At 39.9% G+C, this 22,726-nt stretch overlaps 2 protein-coding genes and 1 long non-coding RNA gene across 4 annotated transcripts; 2 read left to right on the forward strand and 1 right to left on the reverse strand.

Moving 5' to 3' along the window:
- Positions 1-45: 45 nt before the first annotated feature.
- LOC116291325 (NFX1-type zinc finger-containing protein 1) lies at positions 46-13,264 on the reverse strand. Of its 2 annotated transcripts, none has more exons than XM_089037713.1 (12): positions 13,157-13,264; positions 12,954-13,080; positions 12,659-12,779; positions 12,153-12,274; positions 7,805-11,409; positions 6,603-7,612; positions 5,930-6,063; positions 4,647-4,830; positions 3,916-4,194; positions 3,278-3,417; positions 2,055-2,949; positions 46-1,640 (listed from the first exon to the last, which is right to left on the reverse strand). In XM_089037713.1, the coding sequence occupies exons 5-12, from the start codon at positions 11,289-11,291 to the stop codon at positions 699-701; spliced, it is 7,071 nt and encodes a 2,356-aa protein (XP_088893839.1). In that variant the 5' UTR covers positions 11,292-11,409; positions 12,153-12,274; positions 12,659-12,779; positions 12,954-13,080; positions 13,157-13,264; the 3' UTR covers positions 46-698. The 2 variants fall into 2 exon arrangements, with proteins under 2 accessions (XP_088893839.1, XP_088893840.1); XM_089037714.1 differs by having other exon boundaries at positions 12,153-12,195; positions 13,157-13,246.
- On the forward strand, positions 3,388-5,419 carry LOC116291336 (uncharacterized). Its single transcript, XR_004196575.2, has 3 exons — positions 3,388-3,525; positions 3,943-4,219; positions 5,011-5,419. It is a non-coding gene; the product is annotated as an uncharacterized LOC116291336 (long non-coding RNA).
- Positions 13,012-22,631, forward strand: LOC116291327 (mannosyl-oligosaccharide 1,2-alpha-mannosidase IA). The gene is made up of 12 exons (XM_031698500.2): positions 13,012-13,267; positions 13,405-13,682; positions 15,204-15,419; positions 16,109-16,189; positions 16,281-16,375; positions 16,758-16,881; positions 17,519-17,612; positions 17,903-18,018; positions 18,502-18,597; positions 19,014-19,131; positions 19,694-19,866; positions 20,061-22,631. The coding sequence occupies exons 1-12, from the start codon at positions 13,018-13,020 to the stop codon at positions 20,295-20,297; spliced, it is 1,878 nt and encodes a 625-aa protein (XP_031554360.2). The 5' UTR covers positions 13,012-13,017; the 3' UTR covers positions 20,298-22,631.
- The last annotated feature ends 95 nt before the right edge of the window (positions 22,632-22,726 follow it).

Below are 22,726 nucleotides of genomic sequence, written 5' to 3' on the forward strand. Positions count from 1 at the left end.
TAACGGTCTACTTGCGCGTAGTTCTTACACCAAAATTGAACCAAATTTAGCTTGAAATTTGGATTTCAGACTTTATTCTTTATCTAAATTTATCAGGCTAATTTTCACAAGCATATTTTAGACTGCAAAAAATATATTTATATACAAAGAAAAAGAAAAAAACCCCGAATGCACTCATTATTTAAACAATCTTTGTACGTACGAATGTACATTTGTAAAATTTAAATAAAACTAGCTGTATTTGCAAGTAACGTTCGATTTTTTTGAAATCCTTTGCTATCCTAAAAATCGATTTTGTTAGATACAAGAACGATTCCCAAAAGATTGACAATATCCTTGATGTCCTTGAGCAAGTAGCTACATGTGTTTGAAAAGATTCTCGTGGTCCTTTCTTTAAGCCTATCATGAGATGAAACTTTTGCTACAAGGTTATGGTATAGTTTTTGCAGTTCATTATGGTTTTGCATGTTATCCTCAGTGCACAGATAAGGCAGAATATCGAGCACCATCCATCTCTGGAGCCACTTTATTTCCTCCTGTAAATAAAAAAGTGAGCTACAAGGATGTGGTATTATGCTTGTAGATCATAGTTTCCCATGTTAGCCAGCTCAGACCAAGCAGAATGTCGAGCACCATCCATTTCAGTAGCCACTTCATTCCCTTCTACAAAATAAACAGTTAAGTACAGGGATGTGATATTATTCTTGTAGATCATAGTTTCCCATGTTAGCTTGCTCAGACCAAGCAGAATACTGAGCACCATCCATTTCGGTAGCTACTTCATTCCCTTCTGCAAGCCTGTGAGAGGCTCCTCCTATAACATCGTGACACTCCGGGCACGATCCTGTTTCCATGGCACCGCCACATTCACCAATAGCATAGACATGTCCCTGACGACACTTATACCAATGACCTTTGGACAGCCCCATGGCTCTGATTATTTGGTCTTTCTCTTCGCGTGTTGGCGGATCGATAGGATATATAGAGCGGATTTCTTCTAGTTTTCTTAAGTAGTAATCTAGCTCTGGCATCTCTTTCCTAATAGTGGGTTGTGACGGCGTGTACCTGACGTCATACAAGAGAATTCTGTGTTCAGTCTTTAGACAGATGTCACGATTCTTTGTTTCAGTTCGAAGACTGCACACTTCAATGACAACCTTTTGTCGTTTCAGTTCAAGCTCGATGTCTGTGATCTCCCGCTCAACTGAACCAACGATGCGTTCTTGGAGGTAATTTAAAATCAAGATACTCAAATTCACATCCTTCATTTCTGAGCTTGTTTTATCGGCAATTTTGGCTTTGGTTTCTGTTGCTTTCTTAATGAGGTTGTGGCACCGCGTTAGCAGTTCCACCTGGTTTTCAATGTTAATGATTTCAAAGACGTTCCTTGCTTGATCAATCCTTTTCAAGAGTACCTTATCATGGCTTCGTTTTCGCCTTGCAGAACTGCTGCTGCTGCTGCTGTTGCTGCTAGCATCAAGGAGATGCTGGGTTAATTTGTGGTGCACTTTATATCTTCGTTCTTCGCTTAATGGTTTAAATAGTTTTTCTTTAACTCTCTCGATGTCTTTTAGCTGTTTCTTGATTACATTATTATAGCGCATCATGGTTTGTATTGGTGTTTTGCAACGTGGACAAACCTGAAATAAAAGTAGAAGAGTTATTTTTATACGGGGCCGCTCTGGATAATAGATAATATTAGAATAGAAAGATATTACAAATGTTAGCCATGCCCTGACGTAGATCAGCACAGAGATTATTTCAGGGTTCTATCTGTGAGTTAGCCATGACCTGACTTAGATCAGCCCAGAGGTTGTTTCAGGGTTCTATCTGTGAGTTAGCTGGGCCCTGACTTAGATCAGCCCAGAGGTTGTTTCAGGGTTCAATCTGTGAGTTAGCCATGCCCTGACTAAGATCATCTGAAGGTTGCCACAGGGTTATTCTTGTTTGGTATGCTAGTAGATTTGCGGTAATTCCAGTAAAAGTTTATGCATACGAAATTTTTCAAGGCTTAATTATTTGTAGTCGTGATTTAGAGATGTATATATATATACCTTCGGCTGTATGGAGTTTTTCTCTTGTTGATCATCATTTCCCATATCCATCCACTTATCAAGCGCGTGCACTTCAAAGATGTGTTTGCATCCCCTCAGTTGAATAAAGCGCACAGTTTCATCATCAAAGTTCTCAGTTCCGAAGAAGATTTTTATTTCTTCCTTTTCGCACTCCACGCAGATACAAGGTTCGTTACACAGACCACGGCATCTATGTTTACACTGTAGTAGTTTACGACACGGCTCGTCGCAGCGTGGCCTATCGCAGATTTCCCCACACTTCATGCTACACTTCAAGTGCTTACACATCCATTCGCACTGATGAGTACAAGGAACGCAAGGCTCACCGCATTTCTTTCTGCATTCACTGTGTTTGCACTTGGTTTCACACTTGTTCGTGCATGGCGGACAAGTGATGGTGCAGTTGGCGCGACACTCATGGCCACAGACAAGCACTCTCCCACATGTTTTCTTGCATCGTCGATGGACTCTTCCTTGCAGACACTCACCACAACTCCCTGAGCACTCATGACCACAGCTAGGATCGCCGCCACAAGGACCGCGACAGTCAAGAGGACTAGCTGAACAAGCTATTGTAACTTCATGTCCACAAGGCCAGTCGCTTCGCTTCACAAGCTCCTTACATGATGACGTGCATGGTTCGCCACACCGTGCTTGGCATCGATGACCACATTTGAGTAATTTCGGGCATCTTTCATCACACTTCACATGGTTGGGATTGTCACTGCATCGGGCATTCTTCTTGACATGGTTACACGGAAGAGTCATCTCAACGCGATAAAGACATTTTGGCTCACAATCTTGCCCACAAATATTGCGACATATGTGACCCTTTCTGCAGCCATGTATTATCTTGCTACAAGGTTTGTTGCACCTAATGATAACATCAAAATAACTAAATCCATTTTATTTAGAGAGGAGCACAGCTCTAACCAGTTTGAATTGGTTAGAGTTGATTTGAGACTACGTACAATTTATTATACAACGTAACAGATCTCCTCGACTCGGGCGTAATGTTTGTCATTCCCTAGAGTATCATCTCTTTGTTTAACGGTTGCGCATGAGAAGACACATGAATATACAACTCAAACAAGATTATGGATACAACTCAAGATTTTTTATTATCAAGGGAATGACACGTGGTCTGAAATGGGAAAACATCACGTCTATTATAAATATTAGTAACTAGACTATTCGAGCACCTGAATTCCTTGTGTTCTTGATCGTAGGGATGGCATAGAAGCGTACAGGCATGTCCACAGTCAAGTCGATACGCACAGCGTAGTCTACATCCTCCATATGGTACCTTTTCCTGGAAATCCTCGGGATCTTTCACCGCAACCTGGAAAACAAAGCCATGGAAATACGTTGTTTAGTAAAAAAAAATACGAACCAAAGGCAGGAATTATTAGATCATTGACGTCTGACATATACAGCTATTTCAAAAAAGGTTGGTAACGGTTTTGCTACATATTAAATGTTACATGTTGTATGTTGAATGTTGTATACCAAGTTCGAATTGCTGACGTCACAGCGGCCATGTTGTTCTACCAAAACAATACATATTCTAACCTCTGGGAATTGAACTCTATTTTTATGCCAAAACTGTGGAGAAAGTTTCTATCTTTTGGTACACCAATATGGCGGCCTTATCACGTGAGTGAGAACGCTTTATTTAATTTTCCCATTTTTATCTGCACATTTTTCCTGCATATATATATTTTTTCCTGCGGACATGGTAAGCACTATGCACCATGCAACAGTAACTCCACCAACCGTTTTCAGTTATTCTGATTGGTTAGCTGATCAGTTATCTGGCCCTGATACACAGTTTTTTTACCTTCGTCGTATGTCTTTGACATCGCAGAGGAAGTTCTTTTCCAAGTCTGCCATTTTTCCTTACATCACCAACAACCTTCTTCCAAATTCCACTCTTCCCTGACAGCAGATCAAAGTTCCCAATGACGTACAGACCCATACGAGCACGTGACAAAGCTACGCATGCTCTGTTGATGTCATTGACGAATCCCACGTGACCAGTGTCGTTGCTACGCACCAAGGATAACAGGATAATGTCATTCTCTTCTCCCTGGTAGTTGTCAATGGTCGACAGGCGTATCTAAATTTATGAGACGTGGAAAAAGGTAACACAAATCATTCAGCCAGTGAATCTGGTCGTTTAAAGAAATAGAAAACGCGCACTTGTGCTGGGTGCAGTCATAATGCACCCGAGAATTGTCAGAACAGAAGAGAAGTGTTAGTAGAAGCACAGCATGTAGCGTAGTGCAGTGGCGTAGTTAAAAACATTTCTTGAGTGTTCTGGCAATACCCAAGTACTTTATTATTGAATACAGCAATGCCGAAACAAGTTTTATGAAATACAAATTAGATTAGCCATCCTTTTGGATTTGCCCCAAAATAATCAGAAAGCCGAGGATTTATGACAGCGAAACCAACCAAATACCACAAACACGTGCGCATAATTGCTTAAAATATTTGTCACTATGTGTTCAGTTTTTGCTACAAGCATAATATGCATCGATAGCATAAGCTAATTTTACCTACGCTTACCTCTGTAAGGCCTTCAGTCATGTCATCTCTGATCATGAGCATCTGCCCAAGATAGGGTGTGAGGATGGTTATTTGACTTGGTTTATAGCCTTGTTGTATGACATAACGACAAAGCCTTACTAGAAATCGAGCCTCGTGTTTATTGAAATGGCTGAAGGAATCTTTACTGTCACTCTCTGAATGCCTGTTAAACAAAGAGTCACTCAGTTAAAGTGGTTATCAATTCATGTGGCACATTTCTGATTTTAATGCGGCAAATAACTTCGATTTCCTGGCCCTTTCGATTTTCTAAATTGATCTATTTACAAGTTAGTTTGCTACTGAATGTTTTTAGTCATTGTATAAAAAATTACTATACTTCCAGACATCGAGTGCTGAACCGTCGTATGGCAGCGCGAAGCATTTACGGCTACGCCGGAGATTTCGACCCCGACACCGCTATCCAAAGATTTACAGACTGATCAGGAAGCTCGACCGAAGCCTAAGGGAGAGGTTAGTCGGCCTCTAGACCGTAAATGAGTAACCCCTTGCAATGACCAGTATGCCCAATATGACACTTGTTTCACTGATGACTTTGTACGCATGGACGCTCTCTTCCATGTGGGACCCCTATTTTGAGAATTAGCCGTAACGTTATTAGTGAAAACATTCTAGAACCACTCTAACGGCTTATTTCATATTTAGGCTAAAACAAAATGTACCTCGTTTGTCTATATTGTGAGAACTGCTTGTAACGTTTCAAATTAAGGAATATAAAACGCGCGCGCATGTCTCTATACTGTGTTATAAAATAACTGTTATGAATGTCGCGTTCTGATTGGGTTGGAGCGCGTGCTTTATGAGAGCACATTGCACGCGCGCGCACTTTCCGTTGCGTCATTCCTATCTATTATTGTAATTTGTATTTTATAAAAGAAATAAAAAACTTGCTTGCTGTGCTGTGTGCAGTCATAAACCACTTGGGGATTGGCAGAACACTCGAGAAGTGTCCAGAAGCACTCCGCTACGCGTCGTGCTTCTCCTAACACTTCTCTCGTGTTCTGCCAACCCCCGCGTGCTTTATGACAGCACACAGCACGCGCGAGCGTTTTCTATTTCTTCAATATGAACAATCTGGGAGCTGTATAAAGCACGAGAGAAGCAAGCTTAGAAACACAAGGCGTACCTGAGTGCTTCTCTTGTTTCTCGAGTGCTAAAACTCCCAGAGTGTTTATTTCACAGTACAAAGACATAGGACTAGATAATACGACTATGAAACAATGGGAATGAAAAAAATACGTTACCTGTGGTCAATAAAGAACAAGTTGTGTTGGAAGCCAAGGACGTCCTCATAATCATGAACTATTTGGTGGTTTGTAAGGTCCTTGTAGATGTGTCTCACCAGGGACGCTATCTCTGGTCTCATGCGATGCTGTACCTGACAGGGAACACTCTACGTTAGTCTAGATATGAAACACTGAACATGGATCAAGAGAATGTGGCTCTTATTCTGTTCACATCTTAAGAAACTTTTCAAACTATAACATTCATAAAGTGGCGCATAGAAACCAATAGAGCGCACTTTAACCCCCCTCTTCATCAGTGCTCTGTTTTGATGGTGTTTAAAGGTAAAGATACATGGATCAAAGAAAAGTTGAAACAAATATGTTAGATCATATCTGGGGGTCAACGTACTAACTTGGTGTCCCGTGAAATACAAGGGTGAAGTCACTAAACCCGTGAAATAGATATTAGACTAAGGCCCCGTCCACACGTATCCGGAAATTTTTGTATCCGCAAATTATTTTTTGGAAAAAAGTACAGGGGATGCTCGTCGTATCTCTAGGAGTAAAAATTCGCGATTTGGTATCTTTTGGGAGTTCAATGCGAATTTTTGAAAATCAGCATTTTCTGGTATCCCCCCCCCCCCCCCCCCGGGAAATTGAGTCACTGTAATATATGAAATAGTCAACTTACTGTTAATCTTACACAAGGCATCTGTAGTTTGGCCAACCGTTCAAACATAGAAATATTCAAGTTGTACTTCTTGGCCAGCTCGTACACCGTGCAGCTTGGCCTCAGTTGTTGGTGATCTCCTATAAGAATCACGTGCTCGCAATCCAACGGAAGTGACGTCAAGATGTGAGCCTCCAGCACCTCAGCGGCTTCTTCCACAATGACAATCTTTGGTTTAATTCGTTGGAGAATGTCCCGATACCTTGCTGCGCATGTCGTTGTCATAGCAATGATCTTAGCTTGTCTAAGGATATAGAAATCTTCATCGGCATTGATCTCTGATAGTCTCATCAGAAGCGTTTCGTAGCCCACTTCTTGGCTGTCAGTAATTCTCTTTTGTAGATATCTTTCCAATTCTAATCTCCATAACCGATAAAGGTCCCACCTTCTACCACTTGGCAGCCTAAATAGATCTTGAATTGACTCTTCCTGTGCGTCAGACATAGTTTCTTGACTTTGAAGGTTATTGTAAAGTTGTTCTGGGTTTCTGGCATCATTTACATGGCATACGACAGCTGGTCCTTCTGTTTCATCGGGAAGATCATCATCATCACCTTCGACCTCAAACTCTCGTCCAGCGGAGATGATCTTTCTGAAGTCCTCAGACTGAAACACTTGGTGTTTATCGCCGTCTTGAGGTTGTTTCTGTTCAACGCGCAGCCACTGCAACAATTGCGCATCTTCTGACCTATTCTCCTGTGAGCAACTTGTAAAACACCGTATGTGGCGTTCTTTCATGAAACCCTTCAGTGTACTGATAGATAAAACTCCCTTATAACCGTCTGCGATGGTACAGCTTGCTTCTTTAGGTAGGTAGGTCTCTTCTATCTCCTTTCTCTCCCTCCAAATGCGTCCTCTCTCTTGTTGATTATCATCTCCATGCTTTTCGTTACGTCTTTTTGTTCTAAGTTCCTTTATGTTACATTCGTGGAGTTTCTCTTCCTTCGAGCGTCCGCCAACTCGAACGACACCTTGGAACAATAAATAAAGGTTAATGATTATAGATTTGGCAGCACTGTTGCCACATGGGATGGTGTATTGAACGCTGACTTTATTTTTCAGGCAGTTTTTAGTTTAGTTTTTTAGTAAAATTATAGGAGAAGAGAGGAGAGGAGAGGAGAGGAGAGGAGAGGAGAGGAATAAAGTGTAACGACGCAACTAACCTTGTTTGTTGTTCAGTCCCATCAGGAACTGGTCCAGGGCGTGATTGGTGTAGGACACCATCAGAATAGGAGACCTGTCCTCTCCACTCCACAAATCTCGGTTATCAAGTAAAGCATGGGCAATCTTCAGCCCTACGTAGGTCTTACCGGTACCAGGTGGACCCTGAATGAGCGCAAAGCGATGATTTAGTGCTTGTTGACATGCGCGGTACTGGGATTCATCAAGTCCTAATGCTTCCTTGCACGGCCATTGGTGGATATTATGAACCGGAACACGTGATACATCCAGGTCGTTTTCTTGTAGGTACTCTGAGTCAGCAATACAAGTCATGTCCATGTACTTAAGGTTGTCGTTCGATGAAACACTGCCTTCTTCAGTATCAGAGTAGGACTGTTCGTGTGAGTCCATTATATAGCCATCATCTGAACTCTGATATCTCTGATTATTCCAGTCTTCGTTCATATTTTCTTGTTGATCATCAATGATGTAGCTGGGCGGAGCATCTGCATTCTTGCAGTGCACAATGCATTCTTTAAAGGGCAGCTTTTCCTCATTCATTGTTTGCAAAGCGCTCAGATTATGTCTGTATGCTTCAAAATATGCCTCACTTTCTATCATTTGAAACACCCATTTGTTTTCAATGGCATTCTGCATCGACTGTGTCTCACAATTTTCAAAGCGTAGCTCCAAAAGGCCGCACTCCAAATCACAGAAGTCCCGATTCTCTACAGTGGCAAATAGTAAAGTATTAAATCCATCAGCAGAAAGACAAACCAGTGCGCCATACTTTAGTCTCTTAATCACGAACGTCCTCCAGTTTACGTGCTTTAATCTTCCATTTTGTTTGTTGATTTGAACTCTGTACACTCCTCCCCTGCGATGGCACACAGGATTGATTATCTTCAGCTCTTTGTAGAGAAAGGTGTTCTGTCGTGGCGTCGTGTTGTCTTCATCTTCTTTTGTTCCATGATAGCTACTGCCTTTTCTTCTTAATTCTTGGATTCTTTCTCTTAAGGGCATGATGAAATCTTCTCTTAGAAGCCGGAATTGTACATCAAGATAATGCTCGGTGTCTTTGTAAGTACTCTTGATGACATTCGCGCGCAGGAAAGGGCTGACCTCCTTGAAGTCTTCCTCATTTGGGACGACGCTTATTTTACGAAAGTCATCTGGTGGATTCATACTATCATCATTGCCATGTTTCGTGTGGAATGGATTCTTGATAGCCTTCAGTGAGGCAATACGGTGGAGAATACCGTCACCAACTTCTCCATGGTCGAGCGGATGGATCTTATCACTGAGTTTATCTACCAACATTTGAACAAGATAAAACACAGCCTTGTCAAATCGTTGCAAGAGCGCCTCAAATATACTAATAATCTTACGAATGACTTCAGCAAGCTCATCTTCATTACTGCAATTCAATTGAGGCAAATTCATAATAAACTCAGGGAAATGAGTTCCAAGAAGCTGCTTGTGCGTTGCTTGAAGAATTGCGTTAGCAGATGTGTAGCGGTTGGTGGAGTTGATGACGGCCATTAAACTATCGATAACAAGCTTGAAAAGATCCTCACGGATTCCTTCTTGTGAATTCAGTAGCGCAACATATCTTTGTTCAGCTTTAACTAATTGTAACATGACTTCATTTTCATCCATTTTAGAGCAAATATTTTCAAGTGCTTTGTAACCGATTGGGTTGAAGTCCCGCTTTTCTTTCTTTTCTGGGATGCTTTCGTTTTCTAACTTATTGCTCCTTTTTCGTTTTCTTTGGGGAGCATCAGTTCTTTTGGTTGACAAGGAAAGACCGCTTGTCCCTGGTGGTGAGTGCAGATGTGTAGGCTTGGAGCAAACAGCCCGTACAGATATATTCTCCTGTGACTCCGTCGCCGTAGCACGTGATTCTACTCGCCCCCTTTTGATTAACTCCTGAGTAACAACAGGTAAAGATTGGATGCCATGTGGAAAACAGGAAGATGCACACTCTCGTCTCCTTTTCTTTGAACCTATCAGACCCTTACTCGCTTCACTTTGCGCAACACTTACAAATGTTTCGGACCCATCTCTTGAAAATCTTTCGTCACGGGACCCATGGGAATCCATTTCATGGCTTGACATCGCTCTTTCGTCACGGGACCCATGGGAATCCCTTTCGTGGCGTGACATCGCTCTTTCGTCACGGGACCCATGGGAATCCCTTTCGTGGCGTGACATCGCTCTTTCGTCACGGGACCCATGGGAATCCCTTTCGTGGCGTGACATCGCTCTTTCGTCAAGGAACCCATGGGAATCCCTTTCGTGGCTTGACATCGCTCTTTCGTCAAGGAACTCATGGGAATCCCTTTCGTGGCGTGACATCGCTCTTTCGTCACGGGACCCATGGGAATCCCTTTCGTGGCGTGACATCGCTCTTTCGTCATGGGACCCATGGGAATCCCTTTCGTGGCTTGACATCGCTCTTTCGTCAAGGAACTCATGGGAATCCCTTTCGTGGCTTGACATCGCTCTTTCGTCACGGGACCCATGGGAATCCCTTTCGTGGCTTGACATCGCTCTTTCGTCAAGGAACCCATGGGAATCTCTTTCGTGGCGTGGCATCGTTCTTTCGTCACGAGACCCATGGGAATCCCTTTCGTTACGTGACATCGCTCGTTCTTCACGGGACCCATGGGAATCCCTTTCATGGCTTGACATCGCTCTTTCGTCAAGGAACCCATGGGAATCCCTTTCGTTACGTGGCATTGCTCTTTCGTCACGGGACCCATGGGAATCCCTTTCGTTACGTGACATCACTCGCTCTTCACGGGACCCATGGGAATCCCTTTCGTTGCGTGACATCGCTCTTTCGTCACGGGACCCATAAGAATCCCTTTCGTGGCGTGACATTGCTCTTTCGTCACGTGACCCATGGGAATTCCTTTCGTGGCGTGACATCGCTCTTTCGTCACGGGATCCATGGGAATTCCTTTCGTTGCGTGACATCATTCTTTCGTCACGGGATCCATGGGAACCTCTTTCTTGAAATGACATCGGTCTTTCGTCACTAGACCAATGGGAATCCCTTTTGTGGCGTGACATCGCTCTTTCGTCACGGGATCCATGGGAATTCCTTTCGTTGCGTGACATCGTTCTTTCGTCACGGGATCCATGGGAACCTCTTTCTTGAAATGACATCGGTCTTTCGTCACGGGACCAATGGGGATTCCATTCGTAGCTTGATATAAGTCTTTTGTCATGGGACACAGGAAAATCCCCTTCATTGCGTGACATCCGCCGTTCGTTTTGCGACACAGGCAAATCCTCTTCGTGGTTTGACATCCGTCGCTCGCACAATATTTGTACTGATCTGCTCCATTCTGACTGAGAACCTTGCAAAACGTTATCTCTACTTTTCCGTGAACCCATTGTAAGGCTTGGTATTTCTTCGTTTTCCACAGCACAGAGCCTCTTTTGATTGAACGTTGTTACTGCTAATGTAATTCCATGCATGCTCGTGGTATAATATGCATATACACATCAAATGAATCTAAATATCGACAGTGACTTGAATATTACCACTGTTAGTGCGCTCTACGGTCTTTGTCCGTAAGTGCTATCTTCGTATGACCTGAAACGTACATTACAACAGCCAATTACGATAGACCTTATTCGACGTCGTCGTCGGCATTGTTTCCCATTTCAGATCACGTGTCATTCCCTTGAGTATCATTTCTTTGTTTTCGCATATTTGCGCTTGAGAGGATGCATTAATACGGATGCAACTCAAACAAAGAATCTAGATCTTATTCTCTAATGGGAAAACATTGCACCACAACGACTAGGCCACTATGCATATGACAAAACGAAAGAATTTCAATTTTATGAGAATTGGAAATCTATGTATGTCCTCCAGCTATGTCCTGAAACCATTCAAGTTTTGTACTCAAACAAAGGTGTAGGATTTTTTTGGAATAAAAAACATCATTAAAAGCATGGAAAGGCGGAAGTCAATGAGATATCTCAAAATACATAAAAGCAGTACTCACAAAATGTACGTCTTCCTTGAAATTGCTTGAAAATTAGATTTCAACTCTTAAAAAAGCTAATCCGAGTCATTAATACCTCGTTTGGTAAACATTTCATGCCGTTTAAGCCAGTATTTTAAAACAAAGACGTGTTTTGTCCCTGTGTTTACATTACGATGTTGTTGCCCGACTCTTGTTTGCTTCAATGCGCTTCAACGACACTTGGGCTTTCGTTTTCGAGCCAAGACCAACGAGTTTAAATAGAATCAAACCTAGTCCATTTTTATACCTGTATTTAAAGCATATTTTAGTATAAAAAATAAAGAAGAAGGCTTGTTCGACGTACCTTGCATTTCGCTTGCTTGACGCTTGCCCTCAAAGTAAAATTTCTTGGAAATAAAACCACAGGGATCCCAATGAGTCAAATCACAACACGCCCATGCGTTGCTTTCGAAAGAACGAACATTCCTAGATAAAGTTATTAAAAAACTTTATCATATGACCCGTACCTTCCCGTGCGCGCGGTCTTATAAAAACCTTCGGGAAGCCGTACGGCTTTGAGCGAGCAGGGCCGCTCGCGGGGGGTACTCTTGCCCGTTTAGGGTAGGGATGTGCCGCTGAGCCCTCTGAACCCTGACCCTGTTCCAGAGTAAAATCGCTGAAATAAATACCCTGTTCCAGAAAAAGATCGCTGAAAACCATAACCTTTTCCGGTAGTGCGAAAATAGATACCCTGTTCCAGAGAGGAGAGAGTGTGATTTATACTGACCCTGTCCCAGAGCGAGCGCGATTTTATATACCCTCTTCCAGACCAAAATCGCTGAAAAACATACCCTGTTTGGCGGCACGTACCCGTATAGCGAATATAGGGGAGTAATCCCCTCCAGGCTCGGTCCGTACGCTTCACCTCGAGCCAAATATTTTCCCGTACGGCCCGACCTAACTCAGCCAATAAGCATTTTATCATATGACCCTAAATAAAAAAGATACTTTAAAAGTTGCAAATTATGTCAATACGGTCGCAGGTCGCAATCTTAAGAAATGTAGTACCGTATCCCGCTGGAAACCTTCGCGATTCCCGATTCCCGGCACCTCAAAAACACGAAATCCCGCTTCCCGCAGACTCCCCCACCCCACCCCTCCTTACCTTGAATAATAACCTGCCTGTCTTTAATACCAGCGGTACTCCCCATGAGTATATCAAATCCAAGATGGCGATCCTGCCAACTCATACCAGATACCAAGCAACTCCTGTCTATAGATCGGGCCTTAGACTAAGAGAAAAATATGTTTTAATGTTAATATTTGTAGCTTTTCTTTTACTATGCTTTGGAGCGTTTTTTTATGTACCTGATTTAAAAGATCGGACGTATTTAGATGACGCTTATAAAAGGTTTGTTGGTGCTGGTGGAGAAATTTTCCCCTTAAAACCGCCTCGAACTCCTATCGTAAAAATAAAAGGTAAGAAAAAGTATTAATAACTAAGGCTTGGATAGTGATCTTAGATGATAAAGTGTTAATTTTACGTGGTTTTAGTGACTTTTGCATTATTTTCTTACCTGCGGTTTTTTGTCTTTTCTTTCATTTGGTGCGAACAGATTTTGATAATACACAACAGAATTCAAAACCACCAACATTATTAAAGAAAACTAGCCCTCCAAGTCTACCTGATAATCATAAAGAACTGATGGAAAAGATACAGAGGGACAAAGAAGAATTTATACGGAAGAAGAAGAAGGAAGAAGAGGATAAGAAGAAAGCAGAACTCGAGAAGATAATAAGTTTAAAGAAGAATTCAAATACTAGTGCTTTTGGTGTTGATGGAGGTGAACCTGCAGATCCCATCACGAAACACAGAAGAAACTTCGTGAAAAAGGCAAGTTAATATCCCTCTAGAGTCTCTCAAGTACTAATAATGAGTCTGTTAGGAATACCATCTCTCTAAATATCTATAACTCTAATTACTAATGATTTCAATAAAGTATAAGTACCTCCCGAAGGAAGGAAGGTCCTCCAGTCTACCAGCTGAATTTTCTGATTTTTTAGGAAATTTTGACTATAATTTTATCGTTGCATGAATTTATTCTTGTCTAAGTTTGGTTATTGAAGATAACCTGTTAATAAGCCAGCTTTGATCGTCAAGCAATTACGTTCTTGACCTTTACACTGAAAATATCAAATTTTTAATTTTTTCTTTTACAAAAATTACTGACTCCTTTTCTATGATGATATGAATGACTTAGAACAATTCTTTTACGAAACAATACTTTTTCTCTTAATATAGCTCATTCAAAACCGCTAAAATATAATCATTTCAGCTGTTTGTGTTATTAATTTACTCTGTACGTATTATCCAAACAATTTTCAACACGTATTGCAATATTTACATTTATAGAAACACTGTCTTTAATTTGCTATACTCGATATTAACTGGATTGAACTCCAACTTTATTTTACATTTTTTTCAATAAAATATTACAAAATATATTTATATATCTACATACATTAACTATTTCTTGTTGTAGAAGAAATCGACTTTTAATTATGACTAGAGTCTGAGTAAACTAGATAATTTACTCAAGTGATGTTAAGCTTTCGCTTTCTTTTTCTTTTTGCAAATAATAATTGAAGTATTTAAGAGTTAATTGAGAACTTCATAACTTGTTTAAAAAGTATGTGAACTGTAAGATATTTTGAATATTTGAATTAATAGTTTTTTCTGACGTATTTAGGGTAAGGCACAGGCCGATGGAGGCTTAGAATTTAATTGCTTAGGGTTTTGAATGCTCTTTGATTGTTAGAAATCATTTTTCCATGTTAATAATAGATGGACATTGTTTTTTAGATTATAAATAAGAAATATTTAGTCGACTTAGACTTGAATGAATTACTTACATTCATATTTAATGAATTTCAGTTTTTTCATTTTGTATGTTTGTTTTTGTGTTTGCATTTATTTATGCTAATTTTAAAAAAATGTGTGTCCAAGTTATAGTTAAAGACAACTGCATAGAACCACCTTTACCCCTTTACCCATAAACGAAACTTGATCTTAGATTAAATATTTTTTGTCATCTTTGTTTTGTTTAATGCCCCCTGGCAAGATGGCCATCACATTGATGAAGTTAGGCTAACTCTCAAAATCTCCTCCTGTGTGTTATGCTTTTCTAATCTCAGACCACCTGTCATTCCCTAGAGTATTATTTCTTTGCTGAACAGTTTTCATGAGAAGACTCTTAAATATTGGATATAACTCAAACAAATAATCTTATTCTCAAGAGAATAGTCTTTACACATTACACCCAAGCTAAAAGGTTCTATTTATACTAAACATAATACTAAATATTCATTATCAAATCATGATAAATAATTGTTTTTTATTTACTTACATGTGTAGATGATGAAGCATGCTTGGAATGGCTATGTCACCTATGCCTGGGGTAGCAATGAGCTCAGACCAATCAGTAAAACAGGTCATTCAGCATCAATCTTTGGTACAGGTTCCATGGGTGCTACTGTTGTTGATGCCTTATCAACACTTTATCTTATGGACATGAAGGAAGAGTTTGAAAGAGGCAAGAAATGGATTGCTCTGAGTCTGAATTTTAACCAGGTGAATTATTTTGAAGAGTAAATTTCTATATAGTTAGTGTGGTGATGGTGATGATGGCAGTGATGATGGTGGTGATGCACAATCAAGATGATGCATGATAAAGATGATGATTAGGACACTTTATAATGGTTGGCAGTGGTGATGATAATGGTGATATTGATGGGTGATGATTGTGATGATAATGATGTTGGTCACAGGTGATGATGGTGGTATACTAATGGTTGATGGTGATGATAATGGTGATATTGATGGGTGATGATTGTGATGATAATGATGTTGGTCACTGTGATGATGGTGGTGATACTGATGGGTGATGGTGGTGATAGTGATGGTAGTGATGGTGAAGGTGGTGATGATGGTGTTGGTATTTGGTGATATGATGGTGGTGGTGATGGTGTTGGTATTTGGTGATTATGGTGGTATTGATGATAGGTGGTGATGATGATAGTGGTGGTGCTGGTTGATGATGGTGGTGGTAGAGATGATGGTGGTAGAGATGATAATGGTGGTGCTGGTTCGTGGTGGTGATGGTGGTGCTGGTTTGTGATGATGATGGTGGTGGTTATGGGGGTAATACTGATGGGTGATGATGATGATGATAGTAGAGATGATGATGGTGATGCTGGATGGTGATGGTGGTTGGTAATAGTAACATTAATGTTTATATTATATCTATATTCCTTCTCCAGGCATCAGATGTCTCTGTTTTTGAAATCACTATCAGATTTCTAGGAGGACTGCTCAGTGCTTATGCATTATCTGGGGAAGAGGTAAACCAGACATTAGAATCAGTTGAATCCAAAAAATTGCTGAAGAAACACAAACTTCTTTATTTGATATATTATCTATTGTTGTTACTAGATTTTCAAAGTCAAAGCCAAAGAACTTGGGGACAAGCTTCTTCCAGCATTCAATACGCCAACAGGAGTCCCTTGGGCCATGGTGAACTTTGTTAGGTATTATTATTATATTTGATTCTGTACACCGTAGCAAGAATCAATCATATCAAACCCTGAAACAACCTCTGGGCTGATCTAAGTCAGGGCATGGCTAACTCACAGATTGAACCCTGAAACAACCTCTGGGCTGATCTAAGTCAGGCATGGCTAACTCACAGATCAAATGGAACAACCCCTGTGCTGATCTAAGTCAGGGCATGGTTAACTCATAGATCGAACCCTGAAACAATCTCTGTGCTGTCTAAGTCAGACAGGCTATCCAGATCAAAATTGAATTTAGCAATAATAAGTACTAATAACTAGACTTTTTTGTACCTTGTAAGGACCCAAATGCAGTTGTTAATGATAATAGTCAATTGTATTTTGTGTTTGTCTGCAGTGGAAGTGGCCATAACTGGGGCTGGGCGTCTGGAGGATGTTCAATTCTGGCAGAATTTGGTACCCTTCACTTGGAGTTTGTCTATCTTTCTAAGATCACTGGAAACCCTATTTATGCCAAAAAGGTTAGCAAAATAATTAGTTACAAAAACGCCACAACCTGAATGAACTGACTGGTATATATTTCAAAAATTCTGTAGGGGAGGGGCCCAGGGGGTACTCCCATATACAAACTATACAGGGATGATCCGCTGAACAGGGTATGATTTTCTGAGCTTCTTATCATAAACAGGGTATGCAATTTCACTCAAGTTCCAAGTTCATCCTGAGTTTCCTGTCATATTCAGGGTTTCTACTTTTGTATTGACCGAAACTGGTTATTATGGTCGTAAAAAAAATGATAGTGAAAAGACATGACAATATTGAAACAGGAACTCAGTGCAATAAATTATGTCTATCATAAACAGGGTACCCCTTTCAGAACCCAGCAGAACACCCCTACCCGAATTCTGGCGGAGTACCCCCCCCCCCCCCCAGAGGGAGGGGGTTTCAGAGAAAGAACAAAATTACAGAGTTTGTATGGAAGAAAGTTCCTAGGGTAGAGGTTTCTTTTACAAATTCCCTCTGTAGTGGAGGTATGGATATTTTCTGGAATTACACAATACTGTAAAATCCTGGTTATATGGGGGGGGGGGGGGGGAAGAGGAGTATATTAAAAGATATTGTAAAATATATGAGATTATTTGTTTGCTTTTATTCAAGGTTCACAGAATACGAGAAGTCGTGGATCAAATACAAAAACCCAATGGTCTATATCCCAACTATCTGAACCCTCGCAGTGGAGTATGGGGATCACGTATGTTATATCTCCAATATACCATAACAGTACACCTCATAGTTTTTACCAAGAATATCATTCCCTTGAGTAGTATTTCTTTGTTCACAAGTAATACTCGAAAAAGTACATTAAATTAAGTACTATAAATTGAACTAAAAAAGAAAATTTTGTTCCCAAGGAAATAACACATGGTCTGAAATGGGAAAATATTATGCTCAAGCTAAAAAAGAGTTATTTGGCATTGAATTTTCTTACTTCTTAATCATTCTCAGTTGTTTTAAATGATTCAATGTATGATATTATTGCAGAGCATGTTTCCCTCGGTGCACTTGGCGACAGTTTCTATGAATACCTTCTCAAGTCCTGGTTCATGTCTGGACAGACGGACATCAAAGCAAGAAACATGTATGACAAAGCTGTAGAAGTGAGTATCTACACTTATTTCAATAAAGTTAGTCACCATGAAAAGCTACAAAGCTGAGACCGACAAGGATTATGGGTAGATACATTTTACATGTTTCAACCTCTTGATTACTGTTGATGGACATGAGATCTTCTACTAGTACAAGTTCACCTCCTCTAAGCATCCTCAACTGCTGCAGTTTGTGTCAAAAGCTTTACTTGTTGAATATAAAATAATTCCCATGATTCTCAGTGATCTCAGCTTTCTAGGTTTTTGGTGACTAACGTTATTGAAATAAGTATATACAAAGCAATAAAGAGACACTAAAATCACAGTACTTGTATTCAGAAAAAACAGTACTTTGTGGGTTCCTGTGCTGAGTGTGCTAGAGGGAGACTGGTACCTCTATTGGTCTCTCCTCAGACCTACTTTACCTGTCAGTCCTGTTGTCCACAGGAAGCCCATGGATTCTATAGAATCTTACTAATATGTTTGTTTTGATAGGCAATTGAAAGGACCTTGGTGCAACGATCAAAGTCTAATCTTACTTATGTAGCAGAGTACAAATATGGCAGACTAGAACACAAGATGGATCACTTGGTAAATATTAATGCCATGTTTTACCCTTGGGTAGTGGGGTGGGGAAATTTGTGCAGGTATAAAATGGGCATAGAGGCTTTGCACCATCATGTGCCCACGCCCATAATACAGCTTGGGCTGCCTGGGGTTGGACAAGGCAGAACGATAAGATCCCTTTGCTCTTGGGAATTGAATTCTTTCTCATGTAAAATTATTGTATTGTTCCTGCTATCTAACATGGTTGCTGTCACGTAATGGTACATAAAAAGCTACTATGCTATTTAATTGGGCATTTAGTATTATAAGAGGGATCATAAAGGGGCAGTGGTTGAGTGGGAGAAATTTGTTCTGATACAAAATTGTTTTCCTCCCGTTTGTCAAGTGCAGTGAATATGCATAAAGTTATTGTGTCTAAATCTACTGTTTGTTTACCTCAGGCTTGTTTTACAGCTGGGATGTTTGCTTTGGGAGCCAAAGGATCCAAAGATGAGAAGCATTTTCTTAACCTTGGAGCTGGTCTTGCCAACACTTGTCACGAGTCATACAAAAGAACTGGTAATTATTAACATCTCCCCCTCCCCCTCCCCCTGGAATCCTGTGGTCTTATCAGACTACAGTCATCTGTGAGTTGTTTCAGAGTTAACCTAATCCTAAGGACAACTTATCACTAAGGACATCAAAATAATTAGTACAGTATTATATTCTGTATGTGCTTGATTATTTTACCATTTTTATCGTCACCATCACCATCATCAGTACCATCATTATCACCATCATCAACCCATACCATCATACTATGCCATCATCATCATGACCATCACCGGCATCATGTTTATCACTTCACTCATCATCACCATCAGCATCATTATCATGTATCATCACCATCATCATGTATCACCATCATCATCATGTATCATCATCATTATGTATCACCATCATCATCATGTATCACCATCATCGTCATCATCATCACCACCATCACGTATCATCATCGTCATGTATCACCATCATCATGTATCATCATCACCATCATCATGTATCACCATCATCACCATCATTATCACCATCCTTACTATTGATTTAATAATCTGATGCTCATTTGATACTATTACCACAGCGACTAGCATAGGACCAGAATCATTCCGATTTGAAGGCAACTACGAGGCTGTTGCACTGCGTCAGAATGAGAAATATTATATTCTGCGACCAGAAGTGATTGAAGGATGGTTTTACATGTGGAGATTCACTAAAGATAAAAAGTACCAAGACTGGGCCTGGGAAGCTGTGCAGGTAAGAATATACTAAAGGGTCCCAAGGTTGTTCTCTGTAGGATGCCACATTTGAAATGAAATGTTATTCTTGTTTGCCACAATTCTTGTTTGCCACGAAGAATTGTACAATACATTGCTGCTATACTTATTACATAATTATTAATTATGTCAGTGACAAAGTTACTAATGATATTTTCCTTCATTTTTCTACAGAATTTAGAGAAACATTGCCGTGTGGATGGTGGATATAGTGGTATAAGAGATGTCACAACCAGTCCAGCATCACATGATGATGTACAACAAAGTTTTTTCCTAGCAGAGACTTTGAAATACCTATATCTTATATTCTCGGAGGATACTTTGTTACCTCTTGATAAATGGGTCCTCAACACAGAGGCGCATCCTTTACCTGTTATAGGGAAAGCTGAATTACCAGCAGGAGCAAGATAGTTCTGCGGCAAGACTGGTTTTTACTAGTTGTATTGTCTTATTTAGAATGGTCTTTACTGGAGGTTTGAGTAAAGATGTCAAATGACCCTCTGATCATGACGCTAACAAATTTGGAATGGCTTTAAGAGGAGTTTTGTATGAGTTTAAAAGATTATTTGGGGGTTACAGTTTTTTAAGGGGTGACCCTTAGCTCACTGTGCGAGGCTTACCAATTTTGAAAAACTCGTCATATATTAAACCCCACTAACTTCCAACTTCCGCCAACTTTAAAAAGCACACGTTATGCTAGAATCATAGACCTCTTCTGCCATTGGGCATAACGTTTTTTCCATTTCAGACCACATGTCATTCCCTTGAGTATCATTTCATTGTTCAACAGTTGTGCATGAGAAGGTACATGAATATGGATAAACCAAAACTAAGAATCTTATTCTCAAGGGAATGACATGTGGTCTGAAATGGGAAAACATTACAGTACACCCAAGGAACAGACCGAGGTCTATTCTGAGACAGCACTCAATATTTTCTCTCATCCAATCAACACCTTAGTTTTACTATATGTATTTTTTCCGCCCATACAATGTGATGTCAACTTTCATGTAAGTATTATTTAAGTGCCCTTCAAAGAAACATTTGAACACTTTCAACCATTCACTTTCAACCACATTTCTGTTTTTAGATGCTGAGCATTTTCAGTGTTTCACTTTTGACTCCAATACTGGTTCAGTCATAAGTGAAAACCATCCAGGGCCTGGTTGTACGAAGGGTGGATAGCGCTATCTAACAGATCTTATCCAGTGGATAAATTTATTGGATAACAGTATTTCTTTTTTCACTGGATAAAGATTTATCCATTAAATAGTGCTATCTACGTTTGTACAACAAGGCTGGTTATACGAAGGGTGGATAGCGCTATCCCACAGATCTTATCCAGTGGATAAATTTATTGGATAACAGTATTGCTTTGTATACTGGATAAAGATTTATCCATTAAAAAGTGCTACAGTGTATCTACCTTTGTACAACTAGGCTGGTTGTACTGAAGGGTGGATAGCGCTATCCCACAGATCTTATCCAGTGGATGAATTTATTGGATAACAGTATTGCTTTATCCACTGGATAAAGACATTTATCCATTAAATAGTGCTATCTACCTTCTGTACAACTACTCAGGCTTAAAAATCTTTTGATTAATGGCTGCTCAAAAACTGTAAGCCTGTAACATAAACATAAAAAATCATATTGGAATGGTAATTAATTATTACCAGCCATCATGTGTCAATCTACGATAGTCCAATGCTTGGCCATGTAGTGACCGGAGTAATTGACTGTGCAAATATAAATGAAAACATTCCTGTCATTATGACTAGTAGATGTCATTGAAAGTTCATAAATAAAAAATCATGTTTAAATTGGAATGTATTTTGAGATAAAACAAAAATCCATGATTTCTTAAGACAGATTTAAGCATTTTCTCATTACAGACCACGAATCATTGTCCTTGAGTATTATTTGTTTGTTTCTCATAAATATTAGAGTAGATATTTCTATAGAATGAAAAATAATATTCATGTTGGAAATGTTATAAATGTGCTTAAAATCCATTTGTGTTACAATTATTGAGTTATTTGTAGAAAGTACTGTACCACAACATTTTGATTCCAACAAGCAGCATAAAACAGACACACCATCCAGTCTATGGCATCGCCTGATGAAGACTAGCAGTTTGCAGACCAAACATCACAGTCCTTGTACAAATGAACCTCGCAATTTTGAGACAAATGGATGAGTATCATTTCTAGTATACATGTAAATGGTGTAATATTCAATCAATCAGAGAAATTTCTTATACACAATATCCTGTGGCTTGTAATGAGAAAAGATAATGAGTTATCAATCTTGAATTATCATGCTTGTAATTTTTTTCTGTCGGCTTCTTCAGCAACAATTATTGATGAATGCATGTTTGAGAACAAGTTCAACTAGCAAAAGTACCACCATTCATTTTTACCAGGAAGGGGAAGGAGCACTGGGATTTCCCCTTAATTCCTTGTTATCCATTCTGTTTATTGCTTAAGTGCTGTGCGACTCAGATTTTTTGTGTGCCCCCCCTGGATCCCCCTTGAACCTTTAATGACCCCACCTCCTCCCTGGTAAAAAAAATGAATGGTCCCTAAGAAAATGTAAAATTGAAATAAAGTGTTTTTTAATAACGATAAAAAAATGGAAAGTACAAATTTAATGCAATATAAATATTTGGAATCATTTTTAATATAATCAAGAGAAGCATAAGAGTGCCAGGACACGTTTGAGTAATTAAACCCATAAAAGTAACTTGCTTCTATGCATCATGTATCCAAGAGTATAAAGGAAAATGACAATGGAAACGTCATGAAGTAGTTCCAGAAATCATCTACAAATGGGGGAGG

This window comes from Actinia tenebrosa, unplaced genomic scaffold (genome assembly GCF_029948245.1).
Source record: "Actinia tenebrosa isolate PJP-AT-01 unplaced genomic scaffold, QUT_ActTen_1.0 PGA_scaffold5__44_contigs__length_20552954, whole genome shotgun sequence".
Classification (NCBI taxonomy): Eukaryota; Metazoa; Cnidaria; class Anthozoa; order Actiniaria; family Actiniidae; genus Actinia; species Actinia tenebrosa.

Excerpts from the sequence above, each read along its gene's own strand:
- LOC116291325 (XM_089037713.1), bottom strand. The coding sequence starts at position 11,291 with ATGCATGGAATTACATTAGCAGTAACAACGTTCAATCAAAAGAGGCTC. Across the intron at positions 4,195-4,646 it reads TGACTGAAGGCCTTACAGAG|ATACGCCTGTCGACCATTGA; the intron begins GTAAGCGTAGGT and ends TCATAAATTTAG. Across the intron at positions 1,641-2,054 it reads AAAACTCCATACAGCCGAAG|GTTTGTCCACGTTGCAAAAC; the intron begins GTATATATATAT and ends CTTTTATTTCAG.
- LOC116291327 (XM_031698500.2), top strand. The coding sequence starts at position 13,018 with ATGGCGATCCTGCCAACTCATACCAGATACCAAGCAACTCCTGTCTAT. Across the intron at positions 16,376-16,757 it reads GCCATGGTGAACTTTGTTAG|TGGAAGTGGCCATAACTGGG; the intron begins GTATTATTATTA and ends GTTTGTCTGCAG. Across the intron at positions 18,019-18,501 it reads TGTATGACAAAGCTGTAGAA|GCAATTGAAAGGACCTTGGT; the intron begins GTGAGTATCTAC and ends TTGTTTTGATAG.